Consider the following 20,298-nt stretch of genomic DNA (forward strand, 5'->3'; position numbering starts at 1 on the left):
GATGCGATAAATGATGGTTTAATTATATTTTTGAGTGATATAAGGGAGATAATATGCTACTTCCGGTGAAATTAATGTCACATCCGGTCTCATATGATAGCTTCTTTCACACTGATTCCAAAAATATATAGTTTCTATATACTTTTGTGTGTAGAATGGGAGATAATTGGCCACTTCCGGTTTGTTGGAAGTCATTTTTAGTCTTCAGTAATCTGTTCATGTATCTATATGACAAAATATATGGATTCTGGGTACTTTTAGGTGAAAGAAATTGCAAAAATAGCTACTTCCGGTTTTATAAAGGTCACTTCCGGTAGCCATTTTTCAAGGTCATTAGTCACTTAACCTTTTGTATGAGGTCAAATGTCTTTATAATGAACTTAATTGAAGTTATAATCAAATAACTTCATATCAAGACATTTCAGGGGCACCAACTCCTATAAGATGCCATTTAATTGTATAAGACTAAATGTAACATATCTTCATTACAATAAAGCTGACATTTTGCACTTCTTCTTTTATGTGTATCTCTCAAAGTGTCGGAGAAAATGCAAAAACAAGCAAAAGTCACAATTTAGAACTTGACCTTGACCTTTGACCTTGACCTCATTTTCTAAGTTGGGACCCATTGGACTCAAATAAAAACATTCCAGGGTTATACGGTTAATGGTTTATGAGTTAACTAAACATACCGACAAATTTATTTTGTAAAGGTAGATAACTCCTATAAAATTTCATCGAATCGCTTCGATCCAAATGCGCCAAAAATTACTGAGGATGTAATGAACAATTTGTAAAAAGAATTTTGTCGCTATCTTTTTTTGTTACGAAGGAGATGCACACAGATGATAAACAGTGAATAGGGAGATAACTCTTACAAAGAAAATGGTTCGGCTTAGCAGGGTAAAATTTAAAAGCGCATAAACTATACGATACCATATGAGAAATATTTAAGCGACATATTGCGAAACAAACATTTATCGCAAGAACAAAATTTGGCGGAAAAAAAAAATAATAATAATTAAAAACCAATTGTTCAGAGAACAATTGAAGGTCTTTCCATATCAAAGAAATTTTGATAAGAAGATAGTTGTTCATACTGATACGATAAATAATGGTTTAATCATATTTTTAAGTGATATAAAGGAGATAATATGCTACTTCCGGTGAAATGAATGTCACTTGCGGTCTAATATGACAGCTTCTTTCACACTGATTCCAAAAATATATAGTTTCTATATACTTTTGTATTTAGAATGGGAGATACATGGTCACTTCCGGTTTGTTGGAAGTCATTTTTAGTCTTCAGTAATCAGTTTATGTATCTATATGACAAAATATATGGATTTTGAGTACTTTTATACGAAAAAATTGCAAAGAAGGTTACTTCCGGTTTTCTCAAGGTCACTTCCGGTAGTCATTTTTCAAGGTCATTTGTCATCCAAACTTTTGCACAAGGTCAAATGCCATTAAAATGGACTAAGTTGAAGTTATAATCAAATAACCTCATATCAAGACATTTCAGGGGCACTAACTCCTATTAGATGCTATTTAATTGTATCAGACCAAATGTAAAATATCTTCATAACTATATAGCCATCTTTTTGCACTTGTTCTTTAATATATACCTTTTCAAGGGTTAGAGAAAATGCAAAAACATGGAAAATTCCGAATTTAGAACTTGACCTTGACCTTTGACCTTGACCCCATTTTCTAATAAAGGGCCTAGGGATCTCAAATAAATACATTCCAGGGTTATATGGTTGACGGTTTATTAGTTAATAACACATATTGAGAAAATAATTTTGTAAAGGTAGATAACTCCTATAAAATTTCATCGAATCGCTTCAATCCAAATAAGCCAAATTTTCCTTAGGATGTAACGAACAATTTGTAAAAAGAATTTTGTCGCTATCTTTTTTTGTTACGAAGGAGATGCACTCTGATGATAAACAGTGAATAGGGAGATAACTCTTACAAAGAAAAGTGTTCGGCTTAGCAGGGTGAAATGTAAAAGCGCATAAACTGTACGATACAATATGAGAAATATCTAAGCGACATATTGTGAAACAAACATTTGTCGCAATATCAAAATTAGGCGGAAGAAAAAAAAAAAAAAATAATAAATATAAAGCAATTGTTTTGAAAACAATTGTTAGGCAGTCTTTCCCCTCTGATGAATGGATAATTGATTTTTTTTATTGATTGATTTGGAAAAAGGGGGGGGGGGGGTATTTGTTTATTTGTTTGTTTGTTTGCTTTGGTATGGGGTCTATATTATTGTGTTACCGGAGAAGTTTCATGTTTAGTTTTGAAAGTTTTTCTTTTATTTTAGATACAGCGCGCGCGCAAGATTGAGGAGACATCACGTGACGCGGGTTTATATTAGGAAAAACTTAGTCTTTTAATTTCTTTTTAGGTCGGGACCTTGAACAGACAACAAGTCTAGAGATGGAATGTACACAATGTAATTTCTTTTGTCATTGTAGGAAATTGACATTTTGATCACAGTTCAACAGCAGTGCATGTTTTGGATTTAATCGATCCGGTGTAACTTTAAAACACATTTAATGATTATTTTTTGATAATAAAATTGAGAAAGGAAATGGTGAATATGTCAAAGCGACAACCACCCGACCATAGAGCAAACAACAGCCGAAGGCAACCAATGGGTCTTCAATGTAGCGAGAATTCCCGCACCCGTAGGTGTCCTTCAGCTGGCCCCTAAAATATGCATAATAGTACAGTGATAATGGACGTCATACTAAACTCCGAATTATACACAAGAAACTAAAATTTAAAATCATACAAGACTAACAAAGGCCAGAGGCTCCTGACTTGGGACAGGCGCAAAATTGCGGCGGGGTTAAACATGTTTATAAGATCTCAACCCTCCCCCTATACCTCTAGCCAATGTAGAAAAGTAAAAGAATAACAATACGCACATTAAAATTCAGTTCAAGAGAAGTCCGAGTCTGATATCAAAAGATGTAACAAAAGAAAATAAATAAAATGACAATAATACATAAATAACAACAGACTACTAGCAGTTAACTGACATGCCAGCTCCAGACCTCAATTAAACTGATTGAAAGATTATGTCTTCATCATATGAATATCAGGTACAATCCCTCCCGTTAGGGGTTTAGTATCATACTATCATAAAATATATGAGAAGAACATAACCCGTGTCATGCCAACAACTGTTTTTTTAGAAATAAATGTGTTTAGTTCCGATGCAAAGACCCTATCAGTGAATCAATGTTAAAGCCAAAATATGCAATCTTTAATGACCTGACAACAGTATCGTAACTATATCCCCTTTTAATAAGTCTATTTAAAGGTTTTGTTAGTTTCTGAGGAGAATACTGACATTTTTGTGCTTTATAAAGAATATTTCCATAAAATTTTGGATGTGAAATACCTGAACGTATAAGATGTCTGCATGTTGAGTTATATTTACGAATTATTTCCTTATACCGGTGATAAAATTTAGTAAATGTTTTGACCAGTTTGTGATATCGAAAACCCTGGTGTAATAATTTTTCAGTAATACATAAATTTCTCTCGCTAAAATCTAATACATTGTTACATACACGAGCGAATCGTACAAGTTGAGATATATAAACACCATAAGATGGTGACAAGGGAACGTCACCATCTAAAAATGGATAATTAACAATAGGAAATGAAAAATCATCTCTTTTATCATAAATTTTTGTATTAAGCTTCCCGTTTATGATATAGATATCAAGATCGAGGAAAGGGCAGTGGTCATTGTTATCATTAGCTTTATTTAAAGTAAGTTCTACAGGATAAATTTCTTTAGTATACATACTGAAGTCGTCATTATTTAGAGCCAATATATCATCCAAATATCTAAAAGTATTGTTAAATTTTTGTATCAAATGTTGTTTTGATGGGTCTTTGCTAATTTTAGTCATAAATTGTAACTCATAACAATACAAAAACAGGTCCGCAATAAGTGGTGCACAGTTAGTCCCCATTGGAATTCCAATAACTTGACGATATACGGAATCTCCAAAGCGAACAAAAATGTTATCAAGTAAAAATTCAAGTGCATAAATAGTATCAAAGCATGTCCAATTGACATAGTTCTTTTGTTTATTGCTACTAAAAAATGATCTAAAAGAGTTTGAACATATGTACTCGCATTCCGACTTTTTAAATGCCCAGTTAATTAGGGATGTGAATTTTTTCTTAATAAGAATATGAGGCAAAGTGGTATATAGGGTAGAAAAATCAAAACTTTGAACAGATTCAAAATCACCAATATATGCATGCAATTTATCAAGTACTTCCAACGAGTTTTTGACACTCCAAAAGTAATTAATTCCACTATTTTCAAAGGCCTATGTCCATTTTTCAGCACCTGTTTGTAACACAGATTAGTATTTCAATCTCGGAGCGGACATTTTATTGTAGGTTTTTACTGAGATTGACGGACCTAGCAAGCGATTTTTACTGCATTGCCATTTCTTTTTTCTAGGAAAAGTCTTGAGAGATATCTGCAAAAAGTTTTTTTATGAACCTTCAGTACATGTATGCCCTGCTGACTGCAAATTTTCAGGTCGATTGGACTTGTAGTTTCAGAGAATATGTGGATTTTTTTTTTTCAGAAGAGACGTAAGAACAATAATAAAATAAAAATGTTCTTGAATAATTGAGAGTTTGTTCCTTCAATAAACTGTCATAAATAAACAGTCATACATATTGATTGATTGATTAGTTGGTTGATTGATTGGTTGGTTGGTTGGTTGGTTTGTTGGTTGGTTGATTAAACACGTTTGATAGGGTCACTTAGAACAAGGGGAAAAAGACCTCAAGAGACCTTGCATCCCGTATTAAACGCATGACACGGAAACATACATTAAGTGATTGATTGGTTGGTTGGTTGGTTGGTTAAACACGTTGGTTAAACATGTTGGTTTAACACGTTGGTTAAACACGTTGGCTGGTTAAACACGTTTGATAGGCTCAATTTAAACAAGCGAAAAAAAACCATCTTGGATCCCGTATTTAACACATGAAACGGAAACATGCATTGATTTATTTATTGGTTGGTTGGTTGGTTGGTTGGTTGGTTAAACACGTTTGTTAAACATGTCGGTTAAACACGTAGTTTAAACACGTTGGCTGGTTAAACACGTTTGATAGGCTCAATTTTAACAAACGAAAAAAAACCATCTCGGATCCCGTTTTTAACACATGAAACGGAAACATGCATTGATTGATTGATTGGTTGGTTGGTTGGTTGGTTAAACACGTTGGTTAAACACGTTGGTTAAACACATTGGATAGGCTCAAAATTGGATCCCGTATTTAACACATGAAACGGAAACATGCATTGATTGATTGATTGATTGGTTGGTTGGTTAAACACGTTGGTTAAACATATTGGTTAAACACCTTGGTTAAACATATTGGTTAAACACCTTGGTTAAACATATTGGTTAAACACATTGGTTAAACATAATGGTTAAACACGTTGGCTGGTTAAACACGTTGGATAGGCTCAATTTAAACAAGCGAAAAAAAAAACATCTTGGATCCCGTATTTAACACATGAAACGGAAACATGTATTGATTGATTGATTGATTGGTTGGTTGGTTGGGTGGTTGGTTGGTTGGTTGGTTAAACATGTTGGTTAAACACGTTGGTTAAACACGTTGGCCTGTTAAACACGTTAGATAGGCTCAATTTAAACAAGCGAAAAAAACCATCTTGGATCCCGTATTTAACACATGAAACGCAAACATGCATTGATTGATTGATTGGTTGGTTGGTTGGTTGGTTGGTTGGTAAGTTGGTTAAACACGTTGGTTAAACACGTTGGTTAAACACGTTTGCTGGTTAACACGTTAGATAGGCTCAATTTAAACGAGCGAAAAAAACCATCTTGGATCCCGTATTTAACACATGAAACGGAAACATGCATTGATTGATTGATTGATTGGTTGGTTGGGTGGTTGGTTGGTTGGTTGGTTGGTTAAACATGTTGGTTAAACACGTTGGTTAAACACGTTGGCTGGTTAAACACGTTGGATAGGCTCAATTTAAACGAGCGAAAAAAAAACATCTTGGATCCCGTATTTAACACATGAAACGGAAACATGCATTGATTGATTGATTGATTGATTGGTTGGTTGGTTGGTTGGTTGGTTGGTTGGTTGGTTGGTTGGTTAAACACGTTAGTTAAACATATTTGTTAAACATGTTGGTTAAACACGTTTGATAGGCTCAATTAAAACAAGCGAAAAAAAAGAGACCTTGAATCCCGTATCAAACACATGAAACGGAAACATTGATTGATTGATCGGTTGGTTGGTTGGTTGGTTGGTTGGTTGGTTGAAATTCAAACACACATAAAACTGTTTAAATAGTGCCAAAACCACATAATTTGATGACCTTGACCTTTGACCTTGTGACCTTCGTCAAGGTCATTGCTCCACAAGGTCATTGCAAAAGACCCTATGGGTCAAGGACCTTTGTTTAAGAGTTTTGCCTAAATATGGCTTTTTAAAAACCATCGATGGGAGTTATGTCCCTGACATGATGGTAAAATCAATATAGTCATAATGTAAAAAAGTTGCCCCTTGAAGTACTTAACATTTTTCACTGCTTAAATTTTCTGTATCTATAACCATTCAAGAATTATAGGGAAATCAAAGACATATGAAAATCTAAAATATGACCTTGACCTTTGACCTTGACCTAATTTTCTAAGTTAGGAATCAGGGGACTCAAATAAAAACATTCCAGGGTTATACGGTTAACGGTTTATGAGTTAAAAAAACATACCGACAAATTTATTCCGTAAAGATAGATAACTCCTATAAAATTTCATCGAATCGCTTCGATCCAAATTAGCCAAAATTTTCTGAGGATGTAACGAACAATTTGTAAAAAGAATTTTGTCGCTATCTTTTTTTGTTACGAAGGAGATGCACACACATGATAAACAGTGAATAGGGAGATAACTCTTACAAAGAAAATGGTTCGGCTTAGCAGGGTGAAATTTAAAAGCGCATAAACTATACGATACAATATGAGAAATATCTAAGCGACATATTGCGAAACAAACATTTATCGCAAGAACAAAAGTTGGCGGAAAAAAAAAAATAATAATAATAATAATAATAAATATAAATCAATTGCTTTAAAAAAGCAATTGTAGGGGGTCTTTCCCCCTTTAAAATTAATTGAATGGGGGGGGGGGGTTTGTTTGTTTGTTTGTTTGTTTGTTTGTTTGTTTGTTTGTTTGTTTGTTTCTGTATGGGGTCTATATTATTGTTACCGGAGAAGTTTCATGTTTAGTTTGGAAAGTTTTTCTTTTATTTTAGGTACAGCGCGCGCGCCACATCACGTGACACGGGTTTATAATAACGAAAAGATAGTCTTTTTATTCCTTTTTAGGTGGGGACTTTGAACAGACAACATGTATAGAGACGGAATGCACACAATGTAATTTCTTTTGTCATTGTAGGAAATTGACATTTTGATGACAGTTTACAAGCAGTGCATGATTTGGATTTATTTGATCCGGTTTAACTTTAAAACACATTTATTGATTATTTTCTGATAATGTACATTTTTCAGCACCTGTTTGTAACACAGATTAGTATTTCAATCTCGGAGCGGACATTTTATTGTAGGCTTTTACTGAAATTTCGGACCTAGCAAGCAATTTTTACGGCATTGCAATTTCTTTTCTCTAGGAAAAGCTTTGAGAGATATCTGCACCAAGTTTTTTTATAAACTTTTAGTACATGTATGCCCTGCTGACTGCAAATTTTGAGGTCGATTGTATTTGTAGTTTCAGAGTACATGTGGATTTTTTTTTCAGAAGTGACGCAAGAACAATATTAAATTTCAATTTTTCATGAAACATGATTGATTGATCATGATCATGATTGATTGATCATGATTGATTGATCATGATCATGATTGATTGATTGATTGATTGATTGATTGATTAGTTGGTTGGTTGGTTGGTAAAACACGTTGGATAGGGCCAATTGAAACAGCGAAAAAGAAACAAAAAAGATCTTGGACCCTATATTAAACACACGAGACGGAAACATGATTGATTGATTGATTGATTGATTGATTGATTGATTGATTGGTTGGTTGGTTGGTTGGTTGGTTGGTTGGTTAAACACGTTGGATAGGGCCAATTGAAACAGCGAAAAAGAAACAAAGAAGATCTTGGACCCTATATTAAACACACGAGACGAGACGGAAACATGATTGATTGATCATGATTGATTGATTGATTGATTGATTGATTGATTGATTGATTGATTGGTTGGTTGGTTTGTTGGTTGGTTAAACACGTTTGAAAGGGTCAATTGAAACAGCGAAAAAGAAACAAAGGAGATCTTGAACCCTATATTAAACACATGAGACGGAAACATGATTGATTGGTTGATTAATCATGATCATGATTGGTTGATTGATCATGATCATGATTTGTTGATTGATCATTATTGATTGATCATGATTGGTTGGTTGGCAAACACACATAAAATTCTTCAAGTCGTGCCCCAAATCACATATGTACATGACCTTGACCTTTGACCTTGTGACCTTTGTCAAGGTCATTGCTTCACAATGTCATTGCAAAAGACCCTATGGGTCAAGGACCTTTTGTTTAAGAGTTTTGCCTAATAATGGCTTTTTATAAACCATCAATGGGGGTTATGTCCCTTACATAATGGTAAAACTAATACAGTCATAATGTAACAAAGTTGCCCCTTGAAGTACTGAACATTTTTCACTGCTTAAATTTTCTGTATCTATAACCATTCAAGAATTATAGGGAAATCAAAGACATATGAAAATCTAAAATATGACCTTGACCTTTGACCTTGACCTAATTTTCTAAGTTAGGACCCAGGGGACTCAAATAAAAACATTCCAGGGTTATACGGTTAACGGTTAATGAGTTAAAAAAACATACCGACAAATTTATTCCGTAAAGGTACATAACTCCTATAAAATTTCATCGAATCGCTTCGATCCAAATTAGCCAAAAATTCCTGAGGATGTAACGAACAATTTGTAAAAAGAATTTTGTCGCTTTCTTATTTTGTTACGAAGGAGATGCACACACATGACAAACAGTGAATAGGGAGATAACTCTTACAAAGAAAATGGTTCGGCTTAGCAGGGTGAAATTTAAAAGCGCATAAACTATGCGATACAATATGAAAAAAATCTAAGCGACATATTGCGAAACAAACATTTATCGCAAGAACAAAATTTGGCGGAAAAAAAAAAAAAATAATAATAATAATAATCAGAACAAATACAATAGGCTTTCCACAGAAAAGTGGAAAGACCTAATAATAATAATCAGAAGAAAAACAATAAGTCTTTCCACAGAAAAGTGGAAAGACTTAATAATCAGAACAAAAACAATAAGTCTTTCCACAGAAAAGTGGAAAGACTTAATAATAATAATAAATATAAGGCAATTGTTTTGAAAACAATTGTTAGGCAGTCTTTCCCCTCTGATGAATGGATAATTGGTTTTTTTTATTGATTGATTTGGAAAAAAGGGGGGGGGGGAGATTTGTTTGTTTGTTTGTTTTTGTAAAGGGTCTATATTATTATGTTACCGGAGAAGTTTCATGTTTAGTTTGGAAAGTTTTTCTTTTATTTTAGATACAGCGCGCGCGCAAGATTGAGGAGACATCACGTGACGCGGGTTTATATTAAGAAAAACTTAGTCTTTTAATTTCTTTTTAGGTCGGGACCTTGAACAGACAACATGTCTAGAGATGGAATGTACACAATGTAATTTCTTTTGTCATTGTAGGAAATTGACATTTTGATCACAGTGCATGTTTTGGATTTAATCGATCCGGTGTAACTTTAAAACACATTTAATGATTATTTTTTGATAATGTCCATTTTTCAGCACCTGTTTGTAACACAGATTAGTATTTCAATCTCGGAGCGGACATTTTATTGTAGGTTTTTACTGAGATTTACGGACCTAGCAAGCGATTTTTACGGCATTGCCATTTGTTTTTTCTAGGAAAAGTCTTGAGAGATATCTGCAAAAAGTTTTTTTATGAACCTTCAGTACATGTATGCCCTGCTGACTGCAAATTTTCAGGTCGATTGGACTTGTAGTTTCAGAGAATATGTGGATTTTTTTTCAGAAGAGACGTAAGAACAATAATAAAATAAAAATTTTCTTGAATAATTGAGAGTTTGTTCCTTCAATATACTGTCATAAATAAACAGTCATACATATTGATTGATTGATTAGTTGGTTGATTGATTGGTTGGTTGGTTTGTTTGTTGGTTGGTTGGTTGATTAAACACGTTTGATAGGGTCACTTAGAACAAGGGAAAAAAACCTCAAGAGACCTTGCATCCCGTATTAAACGCATGACACGGAAACATACATTAAGTGATTGATTGGTTGGTTGGTTGGTTAAACACGTTAGTTAAACATGTTGGTTGAACACGTTGGTTAAACACGTTGGCTGGTTAAACACGTTGGAAAGGCTCAATTTAAACAAGCGAAAAAAAACATCTTGGATCCCGTATTTAACAAATGAAACGGAAACATGCATTGATTGGTTGATTGGTTGGTTGGTTGGTTAAACACGTTGGTTAAACATGTTAGTTAAACATGTTGGTTGAACACGTTGGTTAAACACGTTGGCTGGTTAAACACGTTGGAAAGGCTCAATTTAAACAAGCGAAAAAAAACATCTTGGATCCCGTATTTAACAAATGAAACGGAAACATGCATTGATTGGTTGATTGGTTGGTTGGTTGGTTAAACACGTTGGTTAAACATGTTGGTTAAACACGTTGGTTAAACACGTTGGCTGGTTAAACACGTTTGATAGGCTCAATTTAAACAAGCGAAAAAAAACATCTTGGATCCCGTATTTGACACATGAAACGGAAACATGCATTGATTGGTTGATTGGTTGGTTGGTTGGTTGGTTGGTTAAACACGTTGGTTAAACATGTTGGTTAAACACGTTGGTTAAACACGTTGGCTGGTTAAACACGTTAGATAGGCTCAATTTAAACAAGCGAAAAAAAACATCTTGGATCCCGTATTTAACACATGAAACGGAAACATGCATTGATTGATTGATTGGTTGGTTGGTTGGTTGGTTGGTCGGTCGGTTAAACACGTTGGTTAAACACGTTGGTTAAACACGTTGGTTAAACACGTTGGCTGGTTAAACACGTTAGATAGGCTCAATTTAAACGAGCGAAAAAAAAACATCTTGGATCCCGTATTTAACACATGAAACGGAAACATGCATCGATTGATTGATTGGTTGGTTGGTTGGTTGGTTGGTTGTTTGTTTGGTTGGTTGGTTGGTTGGTTGGTTGGTTGGTTGGTTGGTTGGTTGGTTAAACACGTTGGTTAAACATGTTGGTTAAACACGTTTGATAGGCTCAATTAAAACAAGCGGAAAAAAAGAGACCTTGAATCCCGTATCAAACACATGAAACGGAAACATTGATTGATTGATTGATTGATTGATTGATTGATTGAGTGATTGGTTGGTTGGTTGGTTGGTTGGTTGGTTGGTTGAAATTCAAACACTCATAAAACTGTTTAAATAGTGCCAAAACCACATAATTTGATTACCTTGACCTTTGACCTTGTGACCTTCGTCAAGGTCATTGCTCCACAAGGTCATTGCAAAAGACCCTATGGGTCAAGGACCTTTTGTTTAAGAGTTTTGCCTAAAAATGGCTTTTTAAAAACCATCGATGGGAGTTATGTCCCTTATATGATGGTAAAATCAATATAGTCATAATGTAAAAAAGTTGCCCCTTAAAGTACCAAGCATTTTTCACTGCTTAATTTTTTTGTATCTATAACCGTTCAAGAATTATAGGGAAATGAAAAACTTATAAAAATCTAAAATATGACCTTGACCTTTGACCTTGACCTAATTTTCTAAGTTAGGATCCAGGGGACTCAAATAAAAACATTCCAGGGTTATACGGTTAACGGTTTAGGAGTTTAAAAAACATACCGACAAATTTATTCCGTAAAGGTAGATAACTCCTATAAAATTTCATCAAATCGCTTCGATTCAAATACGCCAAAAATTACTGAGGATGTAACGAACAGTTTGTAAAAAGAATTTTGTCGCTTTCTTATTTTGTTACGAAGGAGATGCACACAGATGATTAACAGTGAATAGGGAGATAACTCTTACAAAGAAAATGGTTTGCCTTAGCAGGGTGAAATTTAAAAGCGCATAAACTATACGATACCATATGAGAAATATCTAAGCGACATATTGCGAAACAAACATTTATCGCAAGAACAAAATTTGGCGGAAGAAAAAAATAATAATAATAATTAAAAACCAATTGTTCAGAGAACAATTGAAAGTCTTTCCACACCACAGAAATTTGGATAAGAAGGTAGTTTCTTCATACTGATGCGATAAATAATGGTTTAATTATCTTTTTGAGTGATATAAGGGAGTTAATATGCTACTTCCGGTGAAATGAATGTCACATCTGGTCTCATATGATAGCTTCTTTCACACTGATTGCAAAAATGTATAGTTTCTATATACTTTTGTATGTAGAATGGGAGATAATTGGCCACTTCCGGTTTGTTGGAAGTCATTTTTAGTCTTCAGTAATTTGTTCATGTATCTATATGAAAAAATATATGGATTCTGAGTACTTTTATGTGAAAAAATTGCAAAAAAAGCTACTTCCGGTTTTCTCAAGGTCACTTCCGGTAGCCATTTTTCAAGGTCATTTGTCACTTAACCTTTTGTATCAGGTCAAATGTCTTTATAATGAACTTACTTGAAGTTATAATCAAATAACCTCATATCAAGACATTTCAGGGGCGACAACTCCTATAAGATGCAATCTAATTGTATAAGACTAAATGTAGCATATCTTCATAACAATTAAGCAGACATTTTGCACTTGTTCTTTTATATGTATCTCTCAAAGTGAGTGAGAAAATGCAAAAACAAGCAAAAGTCACAATTGAGAACTTGACCTTGACCTTTGACCTTGACCTCATTTTCTAAGTTAGGACCTAGGGGACCGAAATAAAAACATCCCAGGGTTATACGGTTAACGGTTTATGAGTTAAAAAAACGTGCCGACAAATTTATTCCGTAAAGGTAGATAACTCCTATAAAATTTCATCGAATCGCTTCGATCCAATTACGCCAAAAATTACTGAGGATGTAACGAACAATTTGTAAAAAGAATTTTGTCGCTATCTTTTTTTGTTACGAAGGAGATACGCTTTGATGATAAACAGTGAATAGGGAGATAACTCTTACAAAGAAAATGGTTCGGCTTAGCAGGGTGAAATTTAAAAGCGCATAAACTATACGATACAATATGAGAAATATCTCAGCGACATATTGCGAAACAAACATTTATCGCAAGAACAAAAGTTGGCGGAAAAAAAAAAAAAATAATAATAATAATAATAATAATCAGAACAAAAACAATAAGTCTTTCCACAGAAAAGTGGAAAGACTTAATTAGGCATTATTTGAAGTTCATATTTTGATGTTGACGTTATGAAATTTTTTTTTGATATTAGGCTAAAATGGTATTTAAAAAGGTGCAAAAATCTGTATTTTGACATTTTCTGAAAATAGCTTAAATATCATACTTTAAATCAAGAAAAATTGACATTGAGCAGACAAGTTCATTAAAAACTATGATTGCATCTTAAAGTTCATACATTGAATTATTGAAAACAGGAAAAAACATCTGTTTTTTTTTGAAATTTTTTGTTACCATGGCAACAAAAATTGGTAAAATTCATAAAAATGACAAAACACAATACTTGTTCATTATCAAAATTTTTGCTATTTTTTTTTATATTAATGTAATTTAACAGACAATAAAACTTATGATTTGTTTGAAAATGATAAAAAATATATAAGCTTTAATTTAAGTGGCTGAAAGACCATAGCAACCAAAAAAAAAAAGCCCTAGCAACCGGTCTGAAATTGCTGAATTAATTCAGAATCAGCATCAAATACATGGTTTTCTAGGTATTGGATACTAATAAATAATGGAGTTTGAATAATATACTCAACAGTTAGATAGTTAATTTACACTTGATCTGCTTTTGGTTACCATTGGAACAAAACAGTTCAGATTTGATACAAACCATTATGTACCTTATAATATCTGTTTTGCAGCCCTGTAAATGGACTTCTTTCAACCATAATCAACAAAAAATCATATTTCTCTATATTTACAACTCATATCTCTTGATTTCATGAAAGGTCATTTGTTTATTGTAATAACAAAGTATGGCATAGAAATTTTAGATGGAGAGACAGAGTTAATAATGTAGGACTGCTGAATTTGGTGCATGGTTTCCTCAAAAATTTGTATTCCTGGATTTTTCTCAATATCTCAAAATTCAAATTTTATTTTGGTCTAGAATCGTAAAAGTAAACAGTGCGTCTAACACTGTAAGGACTCCTTAGTGCACTAAAGACCACTAAGGACTAGAAGGAGTGCTGTTATATATATTATTTTTACATATTATGTTAGAGATAGATATTTAATGCAAAAAATTCAAATTTTATAGAAAAATAATCATAAATAAATAAGATATTCAGCATTGTTTTAAATGTTTCATTCCCACTTTTTTATAAATCTGGTAAGAAAAGTTAAAATGTCATGTGGGAATAGGAAGAAAACTTATGCAAACAAAGGATTATACTTAAGCAACTTTTAATTGGCCAATGTTTTTTGGATATATAGGTTATTTTTGTATATGTTTGAATTTTGTGTTTTTAATTCAAATCAAATTAAAAGAAATGGAATAAAATTGAGAATGGAAATTCTGAATAAGTGAAAGAGACAAAAACGTGTCCATATAGCATAAACAATCGAAATAAAGAAATGTAGCAAATTATCTAATATTTCTTTTATAACACAAATTCAAAAGTAAAGTCACACAAGCATTATAATATGAAACAAACAATACAAGTAAACAACACTAAAGCAAATCATACATTGTAGCACATACATCAGAAATCCACCGTATATTAGCCTATTCAAGTTTATTAATCTATTCAACGTGAATAAGGTGGGTGGCTGCATCGCCAAACTGTACTGTTGTTACTTCTTGGTGGGGCATTAATGCTGCATAGTGAATCATGGTTGAGGCCTAGATTCCTCATGTTTCAGTAGTTTTATTTGTTTAAAATGTTTGGTCGTGGGTGCTGGAATGTTTCGTCGACTTGCTTTGCCATCCCTTTAGATGATGTGTAGTCTCAGTCTCAGTATTGTGTAATGATCCCATCAGTATTTTGTTTCATAGTCAGTAAAGAGCATGCAGTCTAATTAGTTGTGTATTTTTTTTATTTGTTGTTTTGGCTTTAAATTAGCCTTCAGTAACTGCAAGTACTCTCAGATATGTTCTTTGTGTCTTTTTGTGTTGGTATGTACAAGTAGCCGGCCATGTCCACTTTGTGTTTATGTTTTACAGGGAGGATTGGAATCCCACTTACATGTTTCACCTTGCCACATTCTGTATGTGTGTGCATTTCCCAAGTCAGGAGCCTGTAATACAGTGGTGTATCACATTTTTATTAAAGTAATATACTTCAACAGCAGTGGCGGATCCAGACATTTTAAAACGGGGAAGGGGGGTTCCAACTATATGCTCCCATTCAAATGCATTGATTGTCAAAAAAAAAGGGGGTTTCCAACCCCCGGACTCCCCCCCCCCCCCCCCCCCCCCTTTTTCCCCCTGGATCCGCCACTGAAAAGTGTATCAACTATATTTTCTTTTAAAAAATACAGGTAAATCTTAGGTGAATTTTTAATTAACCTTGAATGTTATAAAACCAATTTATAATTAATCAAACCATCTATTGAAGGAATAGTGATTTTTAAAAGTATGAATAGGAGGAATACACCATTTAGACACGTGCCCTTTTTTCTTTGATATGCCGAAAAAAATCAATGAACCGATTGACACGTGCCAAATAACATAACAACAGTTACTGATTAAACAATCATGATCTTTTTTATTTTAAGTAATTTTTTTTCAACTAGTTTGATATCTGTTTACAAAGCCTTCATATGGTACTATGTGGTATGTGCTTTACTTACTGTTGAAGGCCGTAGGGTGACTTGTGGTTATTTATTTCTGTTTCAATTCGTTTCTTGTGAAGATTTGTCTCATATCATAAGTTTCACCCATGTTCGTTTAGTTGGCGTCACTTTAACTGTTCCGGAGTTATGCCCATTTTGCGTTACTTTAGTACTTTAGTCGTCACGAAATTGGTTTCCATTTTCTGATTTTAGTTTGCCTCAACCAAATGTTATGAAACATATACACAATGCTTATTACCACAAAACAGAGATCAAGTTTGAATTTAGTTGGTGACACTTTAACTGTTCCTGAGTTATGCCTGTTTTGCATTACTTTTCTTTGTTTGATACTTTAAAAATTGTTAAAACCAAGAACCAGATCAGTTTCATAGGTGGATCCTGGAGGGACAGCCCCCCCTTTTTGTGGGAAAAAAATGGTTGATTATATAGGGAATCACTGAAGTGTGTAGACACCTATAACTACTAGTACTAGTAAATAAACTGAAAAAAAAATTTCACTTTCCAATCTTAAACTCTCCCCATTTTTTCTCTCCATTTTTTCGTTCAATAAATTGTTCATATTTATTGACGGGAGTTCACTTTTAATTTGTATACGTTTTAGGTCACGGATAAATGTGATTTTAATCATAAAAAGGGGGAATATTCCAGTTTTCAGACAATGCTTTGAGCAGTTATGAAACTTTGGTGACGCCAGGTTTATATCTATTAACATAACTTCCCATTAGTTTTTCATGAATTTGTGATATGACATTGAGAAGTTATTAAACTTTTATTATTCTTTGAAAAAGCGACGGGCGTAACATGCGCTCATGGCGCAGCTGTTTATTTTAATTTTATGGAATTACACCCTTTTCAAAGTCTAGGATCAGTTAAGAGTACATTTGAACTTTGCAGTATATCTGAGGTAGTTAATGCACATCTTAGCTGTGCATGATCCTGATCTATGAAAGATTCAAACAAAAACTACCCAACCTCCACTCCTCCCCCAAAATGCAACAGTGTATATATTTAAATTTGTTAAGTCTTTTCAATGAGCAAAGACAGTCATGACAGTACTGAGAGTGAAACAAAGCAAAGCATGCAGTTATATTCCCATTAGAAAAATGAACATTATAAACATAATTATATGTAATTTTTTACATAAACTATATTATATATCATTTGATTGACTGTTATGGGTGATATTTGTCACCATGGCAACTGTTGTAATAATACTTAACGATTGCAGTTTAGAGCTTATATATGCTTCAAAAGGTTCACAAGAAATATTCATACACTGTTTTTGAATTTTGAATGAATTGTTGGCTTTAGACCTTCAACGTTTTGACATTTAAACGAAAATGGCAAAGATACCCTTATTTCAAGATAATGTCAATATTTTTTTTATATATGAGCAACACCCTTGCCAAAAAAATTTTGCTACAAATTATTTCCTTTACAATTAAAGATGTTGACAAGAGTAAAATATTTTGGGGTAAACTTCTTGCTCATGTTCAATTGTAATTTGTACTAAAACCTAAAAGGTTACCAGTTTACGTTCATTTTGCCTAAATTGACAATTTTATAATTTGTATTACTATACGAATAAGAAGATGTGGTATGAATGCCAATGAGACAACTCTCTACCAAAGACCAAATGATTAGAAGTTTAAGCAACTATAGGTCAGTGCAATTTTAACAAACAAACAAAAACGATAAAATTAATTATGAATTTCATGAAAGGCACTTGACAGTATTTTATACATTTACAGGCATGACAAGATTTTGAAACTGTGTAATGTGATGGGAATAGACCTGGCTCATGATCCTGATCCAACTTATGAGTTGACAACAGACAATGTCAAGAAGATCCTTGCTATTTATATGCGATTCAGGTATAGTGGGAAAAATAAGTCAATGGAACTTTACTTTGATGTTGAAGTGGTCAAGTTTCGTATTTGTTTTTCAACTATTGCCCCCTGAAGTGCTGATTGCAACAATCATTTTTTTAAAACCCAAGTGATCCTCCTTAATTTGTATGCCCCTGTAGAGTGCATAGAAATATTTTGCCTACAATGTTAATACACCTGTATGAAAATTGTGAAATTATTATTTCAACAGCCGTATATTCCCTTGTAAAAAAAAACCAAGTTACCCATTTGGCAACCTTCACCGAATAATAATATATGATATTCATTTCTTCAGATGTGGAATACCAGTAATAATCATGGGTGAGACAGGTTGTGGAAAGACTCGTCTCATTAAGTTTATGTGCTCATTACAGCAACCCCCTGGATTAGAAGTCAAAAATATGATTCTGATGAAAGTAAGTCTTTAATCCTGATGAAACAGAAAAATTGAAAACTTTGTAATGTTTTTGTTTTTGTCATGGCAAAACAGTTCATAATTGTTATAAAATCTTTTGATATTATAAATTTCATTGAGGCTCCTCTGATAAGAATTATGGACTCTTAAAAATTATAGAATTTTTTAATCAAAATGTCGATTACTTGCATAAATAAAAAATTCATAGCTGGAGTCATTTCACATAATATTCCTGTACTAAGCCCATTTGAAATTAGAAAGTCCAAGAAAAAGCATTTTGTATCACAAATTTATATAATTAATTGTCATCACACACCCCTACAATTAATTCTGGAAAAGCCCTAATTATAATTATCTCCAGTGTAGAGCGATAGTTTCCTTTCTCTTATGACAAGATAAATAATCTTCTTTTAGATATTTCTAAGTTGAATGCATAGCATTCTACATTGGTCTAAAAGTAAGTTAACTCTCCTGAAAGAGATTGGTTTAAAGATTTTTATTTAACTGAACTTTAACCAAATTTCACTTTTAAAAGAATGTCTTGATATTTTCTTTTTTTCATATGAATAATATCTAATTAAAAATAAATTTCATGTTCATATTTTAAATAATTGAACATCTCTCACTTTAAAAATCTTTTTTTTTTCAGGTTCATGGAGGAACCAAAGCCTCAGATATAATCAGAAAAGTACATCAAGCAGAAGAACTAGCTGCTGAGAATGCCAGGGAGCATCAAAACATGGACACTGTACTTTTCTTTGATGAAGCTAACACCACAGAGGCTATAGGTGTTATTAAAGAAATAATGTGTGACAAAACATTAGGTGGAAAACAAATGGAGTTACATCAAAGATTGAAAATGGTGGCAGCATGTAACCCATATAGAAAGTAAAAATATATAATTTTAGATTTCCTTGTGAAGAAAACAATTATAATCTAAATTTGAGATACTCTCACATTTGATATAGTTATTAACAGCAAGCTAAGATAAATAAGATTCAAATGTATTCAATTTTGTGTTGAGTTGCTATTATTTTATGATAAAAAAAACACATGCATATAAGAAAAAAATGAAAATACCAATAATTTGTTAATCATGTTTATACCATTTTTGAGATGCCATGCGGTTGGTTTTTTTTTCATTTCAAAGAAGTAACACCATTACATATATTATTTTACAAGACACTCAAAAGAGCTGATTCAAAGATTGGAACAAGCAGGTCTTGGCTATCATGTTGATGCTGAGAAGACAACAGATAAGCTAGGTAATAATTTTAAAGATTATCAGTTATATAAAGATGGTGGATATATTTATTAGTGGTATAGATGTGCTTTGAACCTTTGAAATGTGGGTGAGGTTTTTTGGCTATTATTTGTATTGTAACCACTCTTAGGTAAAGATTTAAAAAACCTCAATAATATAGTTGAAAATTATTTTTGTTATGTCCCTTTAACAATATAGGGAAGTAAAAATCTGGAAAAAAAATACAGCATAAATTTTATTTCAGGTTAGATAAAGTTTTGTTTGGCTTTTTAACTCTTTTGATCTGAGCGTCACTGATGCGTCTTATGTAGACGAAACGCGCGTCTGGCGTATAAAATTATAATCCTGGTACTTTTGATAACTATTTTGAGGACTTAAAGTTTGAATTGGGGGTGAACTTATAATAATTACAATTATTCTATTACCAAGGTCATGTACCAATGAGGAACTTGGTATACAGAGTCCAGCCATTACCACAGAGTATGCTGCCTCTTGTATGGGATTTTGGACAGTTAGATACTGAAGTAGAAGAATTGTACATCAGACAGATGGTTCTTAGATATGTATGTAT

General features: G+C 33.0%; 1 protein-coding gene across 1 annotated transcript in view; it reads left to right on the top strand.

Annotated features, from left to right (window-relative positions):
- Positions 1 to 20,298, top strand: part of LOC139516239 (E3 ubiquitin-protein ligase rnf213-alpha-like) — a 152,110-nt gene that overhangs the window by 68,335 nt on the left and 63,477 nt on the right. Inside the window, exons 37-41 of the mRNA XM_071306268.1 lie at positions 17,911 to 18,033; positions 18,344 to 18,464; positions 19,113 to 19,351; positions 19,646 to 19,728; positions 20,157 to 20,290. Coding sequence (XP_071162369.1) covers positions 17,911 to 18,033; positions 18,344 to 18,464; positions 19,113 to 19,351; positions 19,646 to 19,728; positions 20,157 to 20,290 — 700 coding nt within the window. The remainder of the gene's footprint in view (positions 1 to 17,910; positions 18,034 to 18,343; positions 18,465 to 19,112; positions 19,352 to 19,645; positions 19,729 to 20,156; positions 20,291 to 20,298) is intronic.

The sequence above is a fragment of the Mytilus edulis genome, chromosome 1 (assembly GCF_963676685.1).
Source record: "Mytilus edulis chromosome 1, xbMytEdul2.2, whole genome shotgun sequence".
NCBI lineage: Eukaryota > Metazoa > Mollusca > Bivalvia > Mytilida > Mytilidae > Mytilus > Mytilus edulis.